General features: G+C 39.7%; 1 protein-coding gene across 1 annotated transcript; it reads left to right on the top strand.

Moving 5' to 3' along the window:
• Positions 1–1,980: 1,980 nt before the first annotated feature.
• On the top strand, positions 1,981–18,389 carry TARS3 (threonyl-tRNA synthetase 3). The gene is made up of 19 exons (XM_075045426.1): positions 1,981–2,348; positions 2,927–3,019; positions 3,815–4,005; positions 4,558–4,681; positions 5,801–5,922; positions 6,737–6,854; positions 7,490–7,554; positions 8,253–8,331; positions 9,536–9,682; positions 11,710–11,808; positions 12,144–12,310; positions 12,850–13,012; positions 13,921–14,058; positions 14,504–14,581; positions 14,681–14,781; positions 15,968–16,072; positions 16,872–16,944; positions 17,677–17,791; positions 17,916–18,389. Exons 1-19 carry the CDS (start codon positions 2,058–2,060, stop codon positions 18,062–18,064), a joined length of 2,418 nt encoding a protein of 805 aa, XP_074901527.1. The 5' UTR covers positions 1,981–2,057; the 3' UTR covers positions 18,065–18,389.
• The last annotated feature ends 54 nt before the right edge of the window (positions 18,390–18,443 follow it).

Here is an 18,443-nt window from a genome sequence, read left to right as displayed (position 1 = left end):
TTAGTTCAGACAGCCTAATTGCATAAGAATTGGTGTCGAACAGGAAGCATCCACTAGAAATTAAGCTCTGGCAGTGTTTATTTGACATTGTAATCAAATAAGGATGCAGTCCGACCCACACTTTTTGACATTGGCATTGTTTCATAATGAGAATGGTGAAGAAGGATGCCGCACAGACTGTCAGGGCCCTGGGAGCACTAACTGGCCTTAATGACCCAGACGGACCTCGCCTGGGGCCTCCACGCACACCCCTGTCCATGGGCCCAGGGGTTCCATTTAGGCTCAGCCGTGGACCATCAGGCCCTGCCTGAGCTCCGTGAGAGATGTGCTTGTCACTGGTTTCTGTTGCTCTGGACTGTGACCTGTGGGCTGTCATCCTGGTTTGAGTTTGCCACGTCACCGTGGACCTGCCTGGTAACTGCTGTGTCTGGCCCCAGTTACCATCACGGGACCTGACCTGTGGATTGCTTTTCTGGCTTGACCTCGGAGCTGCCTCATCGCCATGAAGTTTTCTGGCAGTCTGGACTCCTGCTCGGTCCTGACTGCCATCCCCAGGCCTGCCTGCCTTGTTCGAGTATCGGGAGACTGGGCTCTGGCTGGCCAGCCCCTGTCCTGCCAGCCCTGTCCTGTAGGATGCAGCTGGCCCTTGTGGCTCCCTGACATGCACAATTGTCTGGCTCAACACCAGGATGTTAAAACTACTTCTTTTAAAGTGTGTCCAGTGGGTCTTAGAGAAGGGCAAGAAAAATGCCCTCTTTGAAACAGTGTTCATGTAATCCTATCACCCTGTGGGAAGCTATGGAAAAAGGTGAACCTGACTACGTGGACCCGCAGAGGTGGAGGTGTAAGTGATCAGCTTGTACCAGGAGTTGCAGAAGTGGCAGGGAAGGATGGCTTGAGCTGGAGGGAGAACTCGCAGGGGTGGCAGGGCACATGCAGTATGAACTATTGCTTATGCGACAGTATTTTGGGTTTCAGCTTCTCTGCTCAGCTTGCTTTTGCCACTTTTTATTCATCTTTCCCACGTTCCTCTCTTGTCTGCAGACCTCAGCTCCCATTGTAATGCCTGGATCCAAGCTGTTTTTTGGAGAAAGCGTGTCTGTAGGCAACTCTCACAGGTTGATGTGTTTAACGGATGGTGATCAGAAAGGACAATAAACCAGCCATAGTTGAGCGTTAGGGCTGACCAGACCTTAGAGCTGGGCCTCAGCACTGTGCGGGGTGGACCACCTGAAGTCTGTGCTAATGAACAGGCCGTGGGGCTGCATTCAAGTGGGTGCCATCCATATTTTCCGTATGCTGACAATGTCTCTGTCTTTCCGAGGCACCTGGTAATTATCATTCTCTTTTATTTGAATAATCCTTTGAAAGGACCAAGACATTGGTGGTGTTACATGTAGGTCCTTTGAAAGCATGTATGTACTTAATTGTTTAAGTGTTGCTTTTCTGTCTTTTTAATAACAAGGAGCTCCACGGATGCCGAATTGGATACTTGGGAACATAAAGCAAACCTGATGTGTTTTTTCCCCTCCCTATTACAAGCTACTTGTGCCTGTCACGCTCCCCACAAAATGGCAGGACCAGGATTTTGAGGATTAGCGATGCGATTCTTCCCTGCTGCCCCAGTTTATTCAGCTTCTTGTTTGCGAGGGTTACAGAGGAGACGTTTTCAAAGAACATGTCTAGGTAAATTGAAGCGGGACTCGGACACAAGCTGTGGATATTGACACTGCCCGATGGCTCACCGGCCTTGCAAGAAGACGGGCGGGCACGTTTTACTACCACCACAGCAGGGAGGGCTACCGGCAGGCATTTACCCAATTAGAAGAACGAATAATGACACCAGTAACTCTGCTGCCAGGCGCCCGAAGTCCCACCGTGCCTGGGCGGGGTCAGCGCCGCGGCGAGCGGCCCGAGCGCCTCCGCCGCAGAGGGCAGGAGCGGACCCGGCGTCGGCCGCGGGGCGGGCCCCTGGGGCGCCACCGGGGAGGCGGAGCGGGGCGGCGGCGTCGTCCCGCCGCAGCAGGACGGAGGCGGCCCGCTGCCGCCGGAGGAAGATGGCGGCCGCGGCCGCCGAGGTGGCGGCGCTGCGCCTGTCGCGGCAGGAGCAGGAGCTGCGCTGGCTGACGGCGGAGGTCGGCCGCCTGAAGGAGCAGGAGCCGCCGCGCAGCCCCGGCAGCTGCAGCCCCGAGCTGCAGCGGCTGAGGGCCGAGAACGAGAAGCTGCGCTACCGCCTCCTGCATCTGCGCCGCAGCCTGGCGGCCGAGCTGGGCAGGGCAGCGGCGGCCGAGCCCCCGGCCGGCGGCGAGGCAGCGCCCGGGGCGGGGACGCCCCCGCGGCCCTCCTCGGTGCGTGAGGGGGAGGGCGGCGGGGCCGGCAGGGCCGGGCGCGGCGCCCGCATCGCTCTGGGCTGGGACGGGCCTCGCAGGGGAGGGGGAGGACTGACGGGGGCGAAGCGGCCGGCCCCCGCCGGCGGGGGTCTCGGGGGTGGGAGCCTGGCTCCGTCTCTGTCCGCACTCCTGGCGTGCCCGGAGCGCTGAGCAGTGCTTCTCCCGGGAGGCCCTGCCTTTTCGCAAAGGTGGAGTAAGTTTCTCGGACCACCGAAAGTTGTCCTTGCTGCGCACGGGGCCCTCTTAATCTCCCAGGGTCTCGCTGGGGAGATTTTGCCGGTGGTGGTCGCAGTAGTAAAATCGGGGAAATTGCGTTGAGAAGATTTTGCTTGGTGAGCATTTCTGCTGTGTCCGCTGAAAGGACGCGGTTTGGATGTGTCATGAGAAGTCTTTCCTCTGTACTAAGGGCAGACCTTATTCGAGTCTAATTGCCTTTTTAGCACAATATTGCACTCGTTTGGTTTGGTTTGTTTCAATGATTGCTGGGAAAGATCTTAAAGGCATAGGGGTATACTTCATATTATCACTGTTTTCAGGAAGTCTCCAGTGCAAGTCCAGTTGTTGCAGTGAATCAAAATAAAGAGGAAAAGACAAAAGAAAATGAAGCCGTGAACCGACAACGGAATGATGTAAGTGGTTATTTTATACCACATAATAGTAGAAGAAGGAGTATCGTTTGACTAGGTTCAGAGAAGGTGCTGAAATCTGAAGTACTTTGCTGTATTTTGAAATCCCAGGTTTTGGTAAGAAGGCTTGCTATAGCAGGCATATAGAAAAAATTCTTATCTAAGAGCTTCATCCTGCATGTAATTAGTAGGGTTACTTACACCTTCTTAGGTATCTACTTTTTGAGGTAACAAAAGGATTTGGGCTGTTGGGAAATAAGGGTCAGCATACCGTGGTTCCTAAAGAGAGTGATGGTTCATGAACAGTTAAACAGCGTGCATGATGTCTGAAGGAGGATGTTGGCAGCATTAGCCGTAGTTCAATAGATCTTAATAATTCACCTTATGCTAAACTAAAAGAAACTTCCCGTGAACTATCTTATTTGAATTTAATGCTTTGAATGGACTAGCAGAAGTGAGGGCTTGTTGGAGTGATCCAAACTTCTCTAGGATGTCAGCCAAATACAAAATCTGGGGCAGGAATATAGGCTGCTTTCTGAGGTCAAACTCATAAAGCCATTTAGGTCCAGATTGATGGAGGTGCATTGGAAAATTGGAAAGCCACTATAAAATAGTCAGCAAGTTTTATGGGACTATTCTGTTTATAATTATTTACAAATGCTTTACTGCTATTAGTATAAATTGTAGTACAGTGAAATCTGGTCTCAGTTGGAACCTCTAGGGATGCATGAATGCTGTGAATCCTTTTCTGTTTCTCTCACAAATATGTGTGTGTGTGATCTAATTTATTTGTTACAGCTACAGTATGAGCCAAGCTTCATAGAAGACAGACTGAAGCTTTATGAAGCACTTAAAAAAGAACATGACGCTTTGCTAGCTTACAGAGCGGCCAACCAGAGCAAACCTATCAAAATTATTCTGACAGATGGAAAGATGACTGAAGGGGAATCTTGGAAAACCACGCCATATCAATTAGCTGTAGGAATTAGGTAACCTGCAGATTTAAGGAGTCGTACTTTTGTAGTGATAAATCTGTTACTATCATTTGTCTCTTACCTTGTTGCATAAAATATGTATGTCAATGTCAGTGGATGATGACTCTCTTAAGTTGGTTTATTTGGAAAGTATTGAAACTTCAGCTTAACGCAGTAGAAACAGCTGGGTGAAGTTACTGTTCTGAGCGATGCTTGAGGTTCTGTGCTGGGATCATAATGCTTGCTTTCAATTAAAAAAATGTAACGCTGAGACTGCTAGGAATTAATAGAGACATCTGAAATTTTGTGAGTTACCACCTAACAGGAGAAACTGTTGTTAGAAGCAGTCTTTCCTCCAGACCCCCAGTACTGAAAACCATTGAATGAAACCTTAAGGGTCTATACCTTAAAAGTAGAAAAGTGTTTAAGACGACCACAGAAACAAAAATTAAAGGTCTTTAGGTGCTACGAGATGTTGATGGGGTCTCACGGGGTTTAGAAACCTAAGCACTTTTGCAAATCTGAACCTAACTATTTTGGTCTCTTGTCATCGTTTGTGTTTTTTAGTCAAGTGTTGGCTTCAAATGCAGTCATAGCCAAAGTGAATGGTGAATTGTGGGACCTGGATCGTCCACTGGAGGGAGATTGTACTCTGGAGCTGCTTATGTTTGATAATGAAGAAGCAAAAGCTGTGAGTAAACACTCGCTGGTTTCTGCTTGAAACTGGTGAAGCGAAATTGATTGCAGCATTATGCTTTTAAAATCTTGAATTAAAGAAAAAAAAAAATCCCCCAAACTATTCAAGTGTTGTATTTGTCATGATTTGTCAAAGAAGATTAGATACTAAGTACCTGTGAACTATAAGTGAATAAAATCTTAGTGTTGTTTTCTTCCCTTCACTTTTACATCAACAGGTTATTTCTCAAATGAGATTGTACAGAAGGTCTTGATTTGTATGCTAACTTGAAATAGTTTGATGTCTTTGAAGACGTGTTCTATGGTTTGATTCAGTGCATTTGAAGATCAGCCACTGAAAGCATCAGTGAGGCTGTCTTACAGTTTTCTAAAAATTGTCCGGTATCAGATTTGAGTCATAAACAAAATCTACACCTCCTTGTACCAGCATTGTTTATTAGAAACTTGAGTAGGCATATCTTACTCAATTAAACTATGAATATACTTAGTGACACACCCAAGATTTATTTTTTTTTAATGGCATTCAGTCTTAAGCCTATGTTTATCTTTATGCACTAGAATTAGACTTCATTTTGTCTAAGAGACGTTTCAGGAGCCTGTAAAGGCTTTATCTTGTAGCAGTGGCTATGAAGTGGTCTGAGTTAACAGGGACTTAGAGCATCAGACTGGTATTGATCTACTGGGTTGTTGACTCCCCTCTTCTGACGTTTCAGGTAAAGCGGTTTACAGTACTATTAATAAATATTCTGTATGTGAACAATGGTAACTTAATTGGCTACATTGCTTTAGAAGCAGTTAGTATTGCATAGACTTTTCACTGACTGGCAACTAACTTATAAATGAACAAGGTACAATAAGTACTAAGGTGACACAATTGTGCAGAGGTATAATCATCTTTCAGACTGAAATATAATGGGGCTTTATTGCTACATCTGCCTTAATGTTAATCATTTAGCATACTTCAAAATGAGAAAATTGTTATACTGCTCAGAGAATTTAAACAACATTGATTCTAGCATATTTCCCATCTGCAGATATACCTCTGTTTTGTTTTTTCTTTGTAGTTGCACAATGCCAATGACTCCATGACTTGCTCACCTGACTTTATTTGCAGGTTTATTGGCATTCAAGTGCTCATATTCTTGGAGAGGCCATGGAAGGTTATTTTGGGGGCTGCTTATGCTATGGACCACCAATTGAGAATGGATTTTATTATGACATGTATATTGAAGATAGGTAAAATTTCAGTGTCTAAGAACTTTAATGCTCTGTGTTGAAGCGCAGTACTAGAATTATTTTTGTTTGGTCATGTTTCTGCATGTTGAAAGTAAAATTGTGTATCTAGTATGGGTTAAAACTGACAGGTTAGTCTTCTATGTATACATATATATTGAGTGTGTGTGTTTATTTAAATTCAAGAGCTGTGTTCAGACACCTGCTCTATTAAGACTTGCAGCTGTTAAATGTTCTGTGAAAAAAGTAGACTGTTTGGGTAAAACTTTCTGAAGTTCCTGGGAGATACAGGAGACAGTTTCCTTGAAGAATCATGGGAATTAGGTTTCAAAGTGCCATAGTCGCTTGTAGAAATGGCACGTATGCATGTAACTCATATAGGTGTTTACTACTTTTCTAATCCTTGTGCACAGCTTTACGATTCTGTTTTTTCCTTGTTTATCTTTCTGTAGTCAGGGAGAATACCAAATCTGCATTGGCTGATAAACTAGCTCTTGCAGCTGGGTTGAGCCTTTTTTTTCTCTTCTTTCTTCTGAAATCATTTATACTTTGAGCTACAGATCTTCCAGACATTTAAGCATGTCAAAGACTGTTCTGGGAGTGATTGCAGTGGGTTTGTCCAGGGTGATACCATTTGTGTTTCTGAGTTTAGCATCTGAAAGTGCAGCTGATAGAAGAAACTAAGAAAATACTGTGACAAATCACAATGACACATCCCATGTTTTTCAAATTAGACTACTAGAAAGTGGTCACTTAAAAAAATGGGAATATCAAAATAATTAATTTATATTACTTTTGCCTGTGTCTTTCTGTTTAGAGGTGTATCTAGTACTGAATTCCCACTACTAGAGAACCGCTGTAAAAATATCATAAAAGAGAAGCAGGCTTTTGAAAGGCTGGAAGTCAAAAAGGAGATCCTGTTAGACATGTTTAAGGTAAATCTTTGAAGTAGCTGTGATTCTGGCACAATGATCTTTTAAAATGTAACTATTATAAAATACTGCATCTAACTGACTCATCAGAAAAGCACCTGTCTAGTGAAACAAAGAAAGAATAGCATCTTTTTCCCCCTCTCCATATCCCTCTCAAGTGTTCAGGAGGTTTTCAGGCAATAATAAAAACAATTTCTTATTACACTAAAACACCTTAAGCTCAGTGAGATGACCAAGAAATTAGTACACAAAAGGCATACATTCATTCTGGCTCACTTGCAGAGACAAGTCAAAAAAGGCTTTGTCCTGTAGTCCTGTCTTCTATACAGTGAATATTACCAGTCTCGCTGCACTGTGTTTTAATTGCCGTTCAGAAGTGCTTCGTGGTGTTCAGGTGGTAATCGCTATGCTTAACACATCCTCAGGGAGATTGAGATATTTTTGTCTCTTTCCCCTTTTGTTTTATAACCCTTCTGAAAGGATGTTGAACTTTTGCATAGGTTTGTGTGATCATGCCATTTTTTAAAAGTTGTGAGTGTCTTTTACTGATGCACTTGCATTATTAATACATAATTTTAAAATAGAATTTTATTAGTCATTTTGTTGATGTTTCTGACTTTTCATGTTTCCCCACACAGTACAACAAGTTTAAATGTCGTATCCTTAATGAGAAGGTGAACACACCAACTACCACAATATACAGGTAAAGAAAATTAAGTTAAAAGGTATGAAGAAGTATTTCTGTAGTTCATTTAAATTGAGAGGAGAAGAAGGAAATATTCTTTTTCTTCTAACTTTTGAATACTTGCGTGATTGGGACTTTAAGTTTGCAATTAATATTGCTACTTATGTGAAATCGGATCTTTCTCTGCTGGGACAAATTAGATCTCAGTTTGTGGACAATGGCAAATCCACTTTTCACTCATTCACTCTGGTTTCAGTAAAGAGATTAAAATAAGTTACCACCCATGACACTGAATTGCTGGATAATGGGTAAAGCTAACTCGTAGCTTAGTGTGTGGTGAGGAACCAGTTCGTTCAATTGTCAGGGATTAAACTAGTTAGTTGGAAAATGGCAAAAACTTTTTTTTTTTTTTTTAATTTGTTTGGTGTGCATAGTTTGAAATTTCCTAGGCAACTTCAACAAAGTTTACATCTGGAACTATATGAATTGCTGAGTATGTTATGATGCTCTTGATAATGGATCAAGTGTGCTGAGTATTTACTGAGTGAATACTCTGCTTCAGGTAGAAGGCACAATTACATTTAAGATGCACTGAATTTGCTGAGTGTTGCGTTTATGTACTTCTTAGTGTGTTTGTACATGTCAGGCATTAATTAGTGACTGTACTTAAAAATGTTGGAGTGTTTTGAAATAAACCCTTTTTTTTTGGTGTATAGATGTGGTCCGCTGATTGATCTCTGTAGGGGTCCACATGTGAGACACACTGGAAAAATTAAGGCCCTTAAAATATTTAAGGTAAGTTTAAATTAACTGTGCATTAAAACTTAACTAAACTGTGGGTCAGCTGATTTATTTATGTATTTATTTCTCCTGAAGTGATTATGCTAGGGTTCTTTGTGTTGTTTTCTTTTCTTACTCTGAAAATAGTCCTTCATTTATCTCCCAGCTCCCATTGTACAAGTAGAACTACAGCCTTCCATCATTCATCTGCTTTCAAGGTTTACTGATTCTCGACCATCACAATAGTATATCAGTGAAAGTTAACAGCATCTTTTTTGTCAGAGTATTAGTGCAGTGACATGCACGCTTAGACTATAATGAGGAGCACTGCAAAAATACTCGAGTGACTAGATTAGCTGTGGAACCAATTATACCATGCAAAGTAAAGTGCAGTGCCTAAGCTAATGTGGCAGTAGTGTGCTAGCATTTCCAACCAGCACTGCACTTTGTAATACAAATGTCTTAGTTTGTGTCTGCACTAGCTGTCATATCTGTGCATGATGTGTTCTGCAGTAAAAGAACATCTAAGATACTCATTGGGTCAGAACTAGTATTTTGCCCTTGTAAGATGTTATCTTTCAGGTACAGGAGGTAAAGCAGACCCTGCCACATCTGCAAGTGCTGCTGTTTAAAAATGGTGTTGTTTACGGGAAAGCCAGAGACAGTGCTTGCAGATGTCTCTGGTTATGATGTAGTTTATGTTACTTGCAGATGCTAATTTTGGTAACCTTATTAGACTGACCTCGCTGGAATATTCATCATGGTTGCTTTTGCTGGCTTCCTAACTGAAGTTTATGGAACAATGAGTTCTGGGGATTAAGTGGTAGATTGTCAAAACAGCTAGGATTTAACTGTGAGAGTGAGTTAGCTTCGTTTTGTCTTTTGTGTTTCCGTACTGCATTATGTTTTGAACATAAACAAGTGCTGCTTTTTTAGAAGATACAATATGAGATAATAAAACATGCCATGGTGTGAGTTAAAACAAGGTACCTAAGTAGAATAAAAGCTTGGCTTGACCAGTCACTTCTGTTTGTCTTCTGTATTTGTATGCTGAATAAAAGGCAGTGCCAGTATCTTTGTATTATAAACAAATGCTGGATGACTACATATAATTCTTTTCTCAAGGAAAAAAATCATAACATTTGAATGCATTAGTGTTTATTCCTCCTTTCCCTGAGATTATATAATATTATCTTTAAGTATGGATTTTGTGCATCAGAGTTCCTCTACGTATTGGGAAGGAAAATCTGACATGGAAACTCTGCAGAGAATATATGGAATATCCTTTCCTGATAACAAAACGATGAAGGAGTGGGAAAAATTCCAGGAAGAAGCCAGAAACCGGGACCATAGGAAAATTGGAAAGGTACACTATTTCACTGTCTACTTCTCTTTTATGCTTCTGTAATAGAATTAATTCTCTTTCATAGTTTGGGGGTTTTTTTTCCATTTTTTGACAGTTTGAATGAGAGCCAGTTCTATAAACTTCTTGGTGTCAGTTGTATTTTAAAATTCTAATTCTACAAACTCAACTTGTCACTTGCATACAAATGTTAAACTAATGTTGGGATGAAGTAATGGGGTAGTCCCTCGGTTTAGGAAAGTATATCTTAAACCTTTTAATGTAGAGTCCTTTCAGATCCTACTAATATTTTTCATAGAAGAGAGAAATTACTGAAAATTGTACAAATAATATTGTTTGGTCATTCTTCATTATAGGCATAAATAAGGTAATACTTAAGTGCATGTATGTGCAGTACTTGCCTGTTGTGAATATTCCTCTACTAGATTTAAATGAACAGATGTAATCTTGAATTGAGTGTAAATTGGAAGACATTAGATTGACACAGATGAGGATTGTGACCTAGCATTGGTCTTGTTGGCATGCAGTCTCCTAATTGTTGTCACCTTTGCTATAGTTTTGTGGAGAAGGTGTAGTTATGGAGAGGGTATTTGAGAGAAGATAAGAAGCTTTGTGGGTGTTTAAAGGCACAATGAGCAGTACAGGTGAAAGCAGGGAGACATTTATTTGAAAAACTTATGTGTAAATGAAGGTCAGCATCATTGGCCAAGAGGATGCAGGCATGAACCTCTCACTACTTACTGGCAGACATGGAAGAAGAGACTGTGAAAGACCTTCATAAGCAAAGATGAACAACTTGAAGGTAACTCAGAAGAGGAAGAGCCAATGAGGAATTTACAGAAAACAGTGGCAAAGGGAAGAAGTAGAAAAATTATCTTTACAGAATTGTTCATGCTTACTTCTAACTCATTAAGACTTGAATATATGTATAGTATTTGTTCAATGATTTCTTCTATGACTTTTCAAAAACAAATAATCTAGTATCAATCAACTTATCTAGTGTCTAGGTATCTAATATCTATGATAGCGAAGAGGCTAAGGTTCTCCACAGATGTATCAGAGCCACTGTTGCGGTTTAACCCCAGCCAGGAGCTAAGCACCAACGCAGCAGCTCACTTACTCCCCGCCTCCACCCAGTGGGATGTGGGGAGAGAATCGGGGAAAAAAGACTCATGGGTTGAGATAAGAACACTTGAATAGAACAGAAAAGAAGAAACTAATAATGATAATACTAACGAAATGACAATAGTAATAAAAGGATTGGAATATACAAGTGATGCACAATGCAATTGCTCACCACCCATCGACTGATGCCCAGTTAGTCCCTGAGCAGTGATCCCCCTATCCCCACTCCCCCCAGTTTATATACTGGGCATGATGTCACACAGTATGCAATACCCCATTGGCCAGTTTGGGTCAGCTGTCCTGGCTGTGTCCCCTCCCAGCTGCTTGTGACCCCTCCAGGCTTCCTGCTGGCTGGGCCTGAGAAGCTGAAAAATCCTTGACTTAGTCTAAATATCACTTAGCAACAACTGAAAACATCAGTGTGTTATCAACATTCTTCTCATACTGAACCCAAAACATAACACTATACCAGCTACTAGGAAGACAATTAACTCTATCCCAGCTGAAACCAGGACAGCCACAGTGCTGAGCTTCTGTTTTTGAGACAAAATTCTGATAAAGAATGACTGGCTTACAAGCTTCAGCCATTAACCCTCAGACGTGATGGGTATATGCTTAATTGCTTTGGTTACTGAAGGTAAGATTGGTTAAGGCTTCAGGATTTTGAGGAAATGTGTATTTACATAGTCACAGAGTCAAATGGAGTTCTAGTGTTACTACAAACTTCTAAGAGTAAGAACTACAGATAAATTAACTGTTGTGGCTGAGAACTTGTAGACTTCTAGAAATCATCTTGTTGCTGTAACATTGCATTTTTTGTGAACAGAGTCCCAACGTGTGAAGTAGTCATGTTCTGCAGTTCCATCTGAAGTGGTGTTACAGCATTCTGTTTTTAATTTATCTAGGAGCAAGAACTCTTCTTCTTTCATGATTTGAGTCCTGGAAGCTGCTTTTTCCTCCCCAGAGGTGCCTTTATTTATAACACACTTGTGGATTTCATACGAGTGAGTATATACTAATGTACCTCCTAACAAGCTTAATATCAGTTGTTGATCTTGGTTGATAGGCCACTCATAGCACAGAGCTATGCACAGAAAGAGAAGCATCTATGTATGTAAACATATAACTGATTTTCACTATGATTATACAGATCTAACCTTTTTGAAAATAGGGCAGAGTAAAACATTGAGCTGTGCTTTTTCTACTTGTGCAAAACCTACATGTGCAGTAGTCCTTTAGTCTCTGAGTAAATTGCCATTGTAAGAGCACAGTTAAAAAGAATCGGGCTTTTGCTTGTCAAAAGCTCTATCACCTTTTAAAGGTTGAATTTGTTTTATAGGAAGAATATCACAGGCGTAATTTTACTGAAGTTCTATCTCCAAACATCTTCAACAGTAAACTGTGGGAAGTTTCAGGACACTGGCAGCATTACAGCGAAAATATGTTCTCTTTTGAAATCGAGAAGGAAACTTTTGCCCTTAAACCGATGAATTGTCCAGGACATTGGTTTGTACTCTCAACTGAAAAACTTCTTATTTTACTATATTTATCCTTTGTGGGGTTGAGGGGAAATAAATGGAGTAGTAATATATATTATCATGTATGTTTACAATAGACTACTAAGCCACTAGTGTGTCCAGAGAGCTCCTCTGATTGTGTCCCAAAGCAGACCAAATACAATTCTTGGAGGAGGATTTTCCAGTAAGTCTGCACTAAGTGAGCTAGGTACAGACTAATACTAGTCTGTACCACTAGTAAATACAAGTAATGTTGGATAGAGATGGGCATCAGATGTGGTGTACCAAAAGAAGGTACAGATGAACCAGTCTTGATTGTTACTCTCAGTGGTTTTTCTAGGTGGTCTTTAGCAATACATTCTGAGTGCTGTACTTTTCTGTTTGCCTGCCTTTTAGGATGCAGACAACGCGAATGAATAAATACTTAAAAATGTGATTACTGTCTGTACTGATCTTGGTTTAGTTTCTGTGTTGTCTTAAATCTTCTATAAGCAGGATAAAAGGAAGGTTCTTTCATGTTCCTTCTAGCTTGATGTTTGCCCATCGTCCACGATCCTGGAGGGAAATGCCTCTTAGACTTGCAGATTTTGGGGTTCTTCACCGAAATGAACTATCTGGGACTTTAAGTGGTTTGACTCGTGTAAGGCGCTTCCAACAAGATGATGCTCACATCTTTTGCACAATGGAACAGGTGAAAAAAACCAAACCCCAAAAACCAACAACAACCCTCCCTCCACCAGTCAAACAACAAAAAAAAAGAACTCCTTTCCTTCCCAGTGCAAACCAACATAAAACAAGAAAATAATCCCCAAAGTATTTCAGCTCTAGCTTCTTCTATTGTGTTGCTTGGTAGCATAATGCCGCTGTTGATGGGGTTTTTGGTAGGTTTAGGTACTTCCTTCTTAGTCATCTGGTATTCCGTATTTCTTAACCTTCTGCAATATTGCTGAAGTTAATAGCCTGTTGAGCTTAGCTTCTCTGTTACAAGTTTCTCAAACAGCAGTGCCATAAATTGTGTTATTTATTTTTCTCTGCAAAATTAAAAAATGCTTATGTCAAAAGAAGAAAACAACATTATTTGAGGGACGTTATTGAATGTGAATTACGTAATAAGATTTTGTGTATAGAATTTCTCCCTTTAGAAAGATACATTGGGTAACTAAACCCCAAAAGGTAAAGTCTTTTGCACCTCCCATCTCACCCTGCAAAGAAAAAACCTGTTGACTGCATTTTGTTTTCCATAGTAGTGCTGAATAAATACTTCGTCAGTAATGCCATAGATTTTAGTGGAGCTATGTGAATAAATTGATGTACTCTTGTCAAGTCTGACTCATGCAATTTCGCTCCAGAAGCCCAGGCTTAACAAGAATATTATTTTTGTTGCCATGCTTTGAAGCCACAACACCGGAGTTCTCTCTTCACCCATTACCTACATTTGGGTTTGTGGGATATAATTTTCATGTGATTTTTAGTGGTGTTTTTTGTTTTGGTTTGGTTTTTTATTCAATGGACTCGTATTCTGGTTATGAGGAATTCAGTAAATCCAATTATATTTTTATGTAAGTAAATTTTAACTAATATATTTTGTTTATGCTTAAGATTGAAGAAGAAATTAAGAGCTGTCTTGATTTCTTGAAGTCAGTGTATGCTGTCTTTGGTTTTACCTTTCAACTACATCTTTCTACAAGACCAGAAAATTACCTAGGAGAGTTAGAGATCTGGGATCATGCAGAAAAGGTAAGTCATTTAAAAGCAAACAAACCAACCCATTAATATTTTTATTTGCAGGGGTGGATATTTAACCAAGTTCTTTCATGTTGAATAGGGAAATTAGTGAAATAGCTTAAATCAGGTGCTAAATATTGTCCTTAGTGGAAATGCTCGTTGAAAAACTTCATGTTAAATGTGAAGTGTCTGTATAAAATGAGAACTTTCTGATTCTTATTTAGCCCTTTATCTTGAACTGATTTGATTTTTATTAATTTTTTTTCTGATTAATCACAACATTTGTACAAGGAACTACTCATTTCAAGATTATTTATCATAAATGACTAAATGCTTAAACAATAGGAGTCATGCTGCCTGTTGACTCCCTTTGTATTTCAAAGGCAAATGCTTTGACTTGCAGTAATGAAAGGCACTGCTATACTTTTTTGAATTATTCTCTCATTTTTTTGTTTAGCAACTTCAAAACAGCTTGAATAACTTTGGAGAGCAATGGAATTTGAATCCAGGAGATGGAGCATTTTATGGTCCTAAGGTTGGTGAATCAGCATTTTAATACAGCTTTGGGATGGACAAGAATAAAGACACAATGCAGGCAAACTGTATTTAGTAACTCTGTTATTTTGCTTCACAGATTGATATTAAAATCAAAGATGCTATTGGCAGGTACCATCAGTGTGCTACTATCCAACTTGACTTCCAACTACCCATTCGATTTAATCTTACTTATGTTGGGTGAGTGGTTAAGCTAAATATCTTCCTCTTTTAAATGAAATAATTAAAGAAAAAAAAAAAAAAGATTACTTTCCTTATCTGTAATTCCCATTAAACTGATTTGTATTAATGCTCTGTTGCTCACCTAACAAGTGATTAGCCTGTATATCAGTAGCCTGGTTAGGAGGGGAAACATCCCCAGTGAGTAGAGGACTGAGTCACGAACTTGGAAGATATTTCCTCAATGTAATGATAGCTCACTTTAATTGTAAATGCTACTGATTGGAGGAAAATTTCATTATCTGTCTTGTCTGCCAGTTCAGAAGACAACTGATCATATATAATGCTAAAGAAAACTCAGCTGAGTCAGTTTTCACTTTCAGCCTAGTCACTGTGTCTCCTTTGAAGACATTGCATACAAACTCAAACATGTCTTAGGGAGCTAGGAGGTTTGTAATAAGTACTTCATTCTTTTTATCAGATGAAGTTAGTTAACTTTGAGCATAAACCAAATGTGAACAGTTTTTAATGAAAATCTCACTTTGGCTTCCAGCTAGGAAGAGGGATATTTATCCACTGAGTGAATTAATCTTGGTAATCTTAGTACCATGTTGACTTGAACACACGTTTTCTGGGTTGTTTTTCTTGCTATGTTTGCTTTTGCATGTTAGGAAGAGTTTGACAGGGAAGGTAGAATAAGAATCTTTGTTATTTTTTGGTCTTGCTGCATGTTCTACACTAGATGTCATAGCTCTTTGGTAGGTGATAACACTGTTACGAACAGCGGCTGGCTTTTTTTTAGTCTTAAGGAAAGAAATGGCCAGTAAGGGCAGGTAAGATCCTGTGCAACAAAACAAAAGGAAGACATAACAGAAAATAAAGAGCGAGGAAGAACATAAAATATTAAAATGCACAGAAGTGGAGCTGCATCAGTCGAGTGTCTTCTCAAACTTAGGAGTTTGTGCCTATGCCATTAGCTACAGGCATGATTATTTTAAGTCTCTATGATTATTCAGTATTCCTTTAAAAGCCCAGGGGACTTAAATAAAGTATATTTTTAATAAAAACAGTAGATTTTGCCTAAGTATAGATAACTGCATTTTGTCTTTCCATGAAAAGTAGAATCAAAAATATTAGTAGGATTATCTGTGTGTGAGCCAAGAGATTTTTTTAATTTTTTTTTTAAACTTGACTTACTCTTTTTCAGTAAGGATGGCGATGACAAGAAAAGGCCGGTGATTATTCACAGAGCTATTTTGGGATCTGTGGAGAGAATGATAGCTATTTTAGCAGAAAATTATGGAGGAAAATGGTATGTGGCACAAATGCAGTTCTAAGAAATGTTTAACAACGTAGAAAATACAGATCCTCCCTAATGTCCTATATATTATAATGCAAAATTTCCCTAGAATTTTCTCAAAATTAGTAGGTAAGATTACAAGCAAAGAAGTCTAATTTTATGGTCTGAGATGTATGATATACTTTTATTAATAGTTTATTATTAGAAATGCAGTTTCATGATTGCAGGAAAAATTATACAATAAAGCAGAAATAAGAATTATAATTGAATATATATGTATGCTGCATTATTCTTGTTCCTTTTTTCTTAAAAATCATGTTTTTATACTGGCAAGATGTTAGACATACCTAAAGCAATTATTTACACAGACATGAATTAGTCCTAATATGTGAAATATTTTTTAACTTGTAAGATGTATTGTTCGATCTTGAATAAGCTCTGAAGATATTTCTTCATTAATGAATTTAAAGTATTAAGGAAGACTTAATTCTTACTTTCAGCCACTTATCTGTCTGACTGTCCACGTTTCACTATAAAGTTATTAATAAAAGTGGAAATTATGTGGAAAAAATAGAATTCTGTCTAAAATTGTGAAGTCAGCTAGGAAGTGAACAGAATATGTCATTTCACTGGAATCAATCTATTTGCCATTTTCTGTGACCTTGAAAAGAGAAAGATAACATACTATCTAACAACCTTAGCTAACAAATAATTTTATGAGGTAAAGAAATTATTGTGGAACGTGACTATGGATATGAATGCAAGTGTAAAATGCACATTTATTGCATATTTTTCTTGTTCTGCTTGCCAGGCCATTCTGGCTGTCTCCACGGCAGGTCATGGTTGTGCCTGTGGGACCTACTTCTGAAGAGTATGCCCAGCAGGTGAGAGTAGGGCCTTCCTTTTTATAGTAGCAAGCAATTTCAATAGCTCCTGAACTACTTGTCCTAGAACAAAGAATGAATGCTTTAATAATTTTGGAGATGTATTTGGGGGGAGAGGTAAATTTTTCCATATAGTCTAAAATTTGTATAAGCCTGAGAAAGGGATATGTAACTTTAAGTGTTTTGAGTTGTGTTATTATGTACAGACTTCAGTAATTATTAAGGGAAGAAACGTTCTGGGTGACAAACCTTGTATACTAACTAATGTTTCATTACAGAACTATCTGCTTAAAGTAGGGGCAGAGCCGGTTTCTTCCATTTCCCAGGATGTATACTCCTGACTGCGTTACATGTGACCATGGTTGGTTTTTACCCCTCTCCCCTGCTTTTCTTTGAATGCAAGCATAAGTGGTTTAGTTCCTTCTCCTCTTTCTCCTTCCTCAGACTGAGGAAACATTTTTGACATTCAGCAGTGTAGCTATCTGAGGAGATCAGCAAATACTTGATATGGATGTTACCTCGTATTGTCTTCCAGCTGGAGTCCTGCTAAGCCCTCAAGTGTGTGTGCGGTTTTCTTTCAAATAACTTCATTGACTTCTGTACGATTCAGGAGAGCAAAATTATGCACATACATGAATTAATTATTGGAAGAGATCAGGGATTACAGCATGTACCAATTTATGTTGTAGAATATATACTGTAATATTAAGTGAAAGTGTTTTGGTTTTTTAGGTTTGCAGCGAATTTTTTGAAGCAGGATTTATGTCAGATGTGGATCTAGATCAAAGTTGCACATTAAACAAGAAAATCAGAAATGCACAGCTGGCCCAGTATAACTTTATCTTAGGTAATTGCAGCATCTTACGTTTCTGAGTATCATTTAAGTTTTAATTTTGGGCATAGAGTTTGTCTAGACTCTCATTTTGTAATGTAGGTAGGCAGTTTAACTTTGTTTGTGATATGTCTTGCAGTGGTTGGAGAAAAGGAGAAAGCAAATAATGCTGTCAACGTGCGAACAAGAGACAACAAAGTTCATGGAGAGATTTCAGTATCTTCTGCTATTGAGAAACTCCAGAAATTCAAGAGTTCACATACGCCAAATGCAGAAGAAGAATTCTGATGTTGCTGTTAAGGAAAAAAAAAAAAAAAATTATTAGCTGCCCATGTGAAATCGTGTTTCTTTCCTCCTGTGCAGCAGTAATGCCCATCTGAGAGAATTTTCAGTTAATGGATACACAAAATAAGCAAATGTAGCAATGTTGATGCTCCAGGAATAGAATGAGAGGACAGATGCAACTGCCAACTCCTTTAGCAATCCCATGGGATTCCAATCTGCGCGAGTTGCAGAATGCGTATTTAAAAAGTCCTACACTTCTGCTAAAATATGTGGGTTTTGCTGTGGAAGTAAATCAGGGCTGCATGAAGTCAAGAACGGGAGGCTGGGAAGCATACTGGTTGCTGCTGCAGTTGCTGAGCTACCTCAAGTCACGTAGCAGTTG

The sequence above is a fragment of the Buteo buteo genome, chromosome 13 (genome assembly GCF_964188355.1).
Source record: "Buteo buteo chromosome 13, bButBut1.hap1.1, whole genome shotgun sequence".
NCBI lineage: Eukaryota > Metazoa > Chordata > Aves > Accipitriformes > Accipitridae > Buteo > Buteo buteo.
Note: the sequence above shows the minus strand (reverse complement) of the source record. Positions and strands in the feature narration are given on the sequence as shown.

Coding starts and splice junctions, on each gene's coding strand:
- TARS3 (XM_075045426.1), top strand. CDS start 2,058: ATGGCGGCCGCGGCCGCCGAGGTGGCGGCGCTGCGCCTGTCGCGGCAG. Junction 6,855..7,489: donor TCCTGTTAGACATGTTTAAG/GTAAATCTTTGA, acceptor TTCCCCACACAG/TACAACAAGTTTAAATGTCG. Junction 13,013..13,920: donor TCTTTTGCACAATGGAACAG/GTGAAAAAAACC, acceptor TTTATGCTTAAG/ATTGAAGAAGAAATTAAGAG.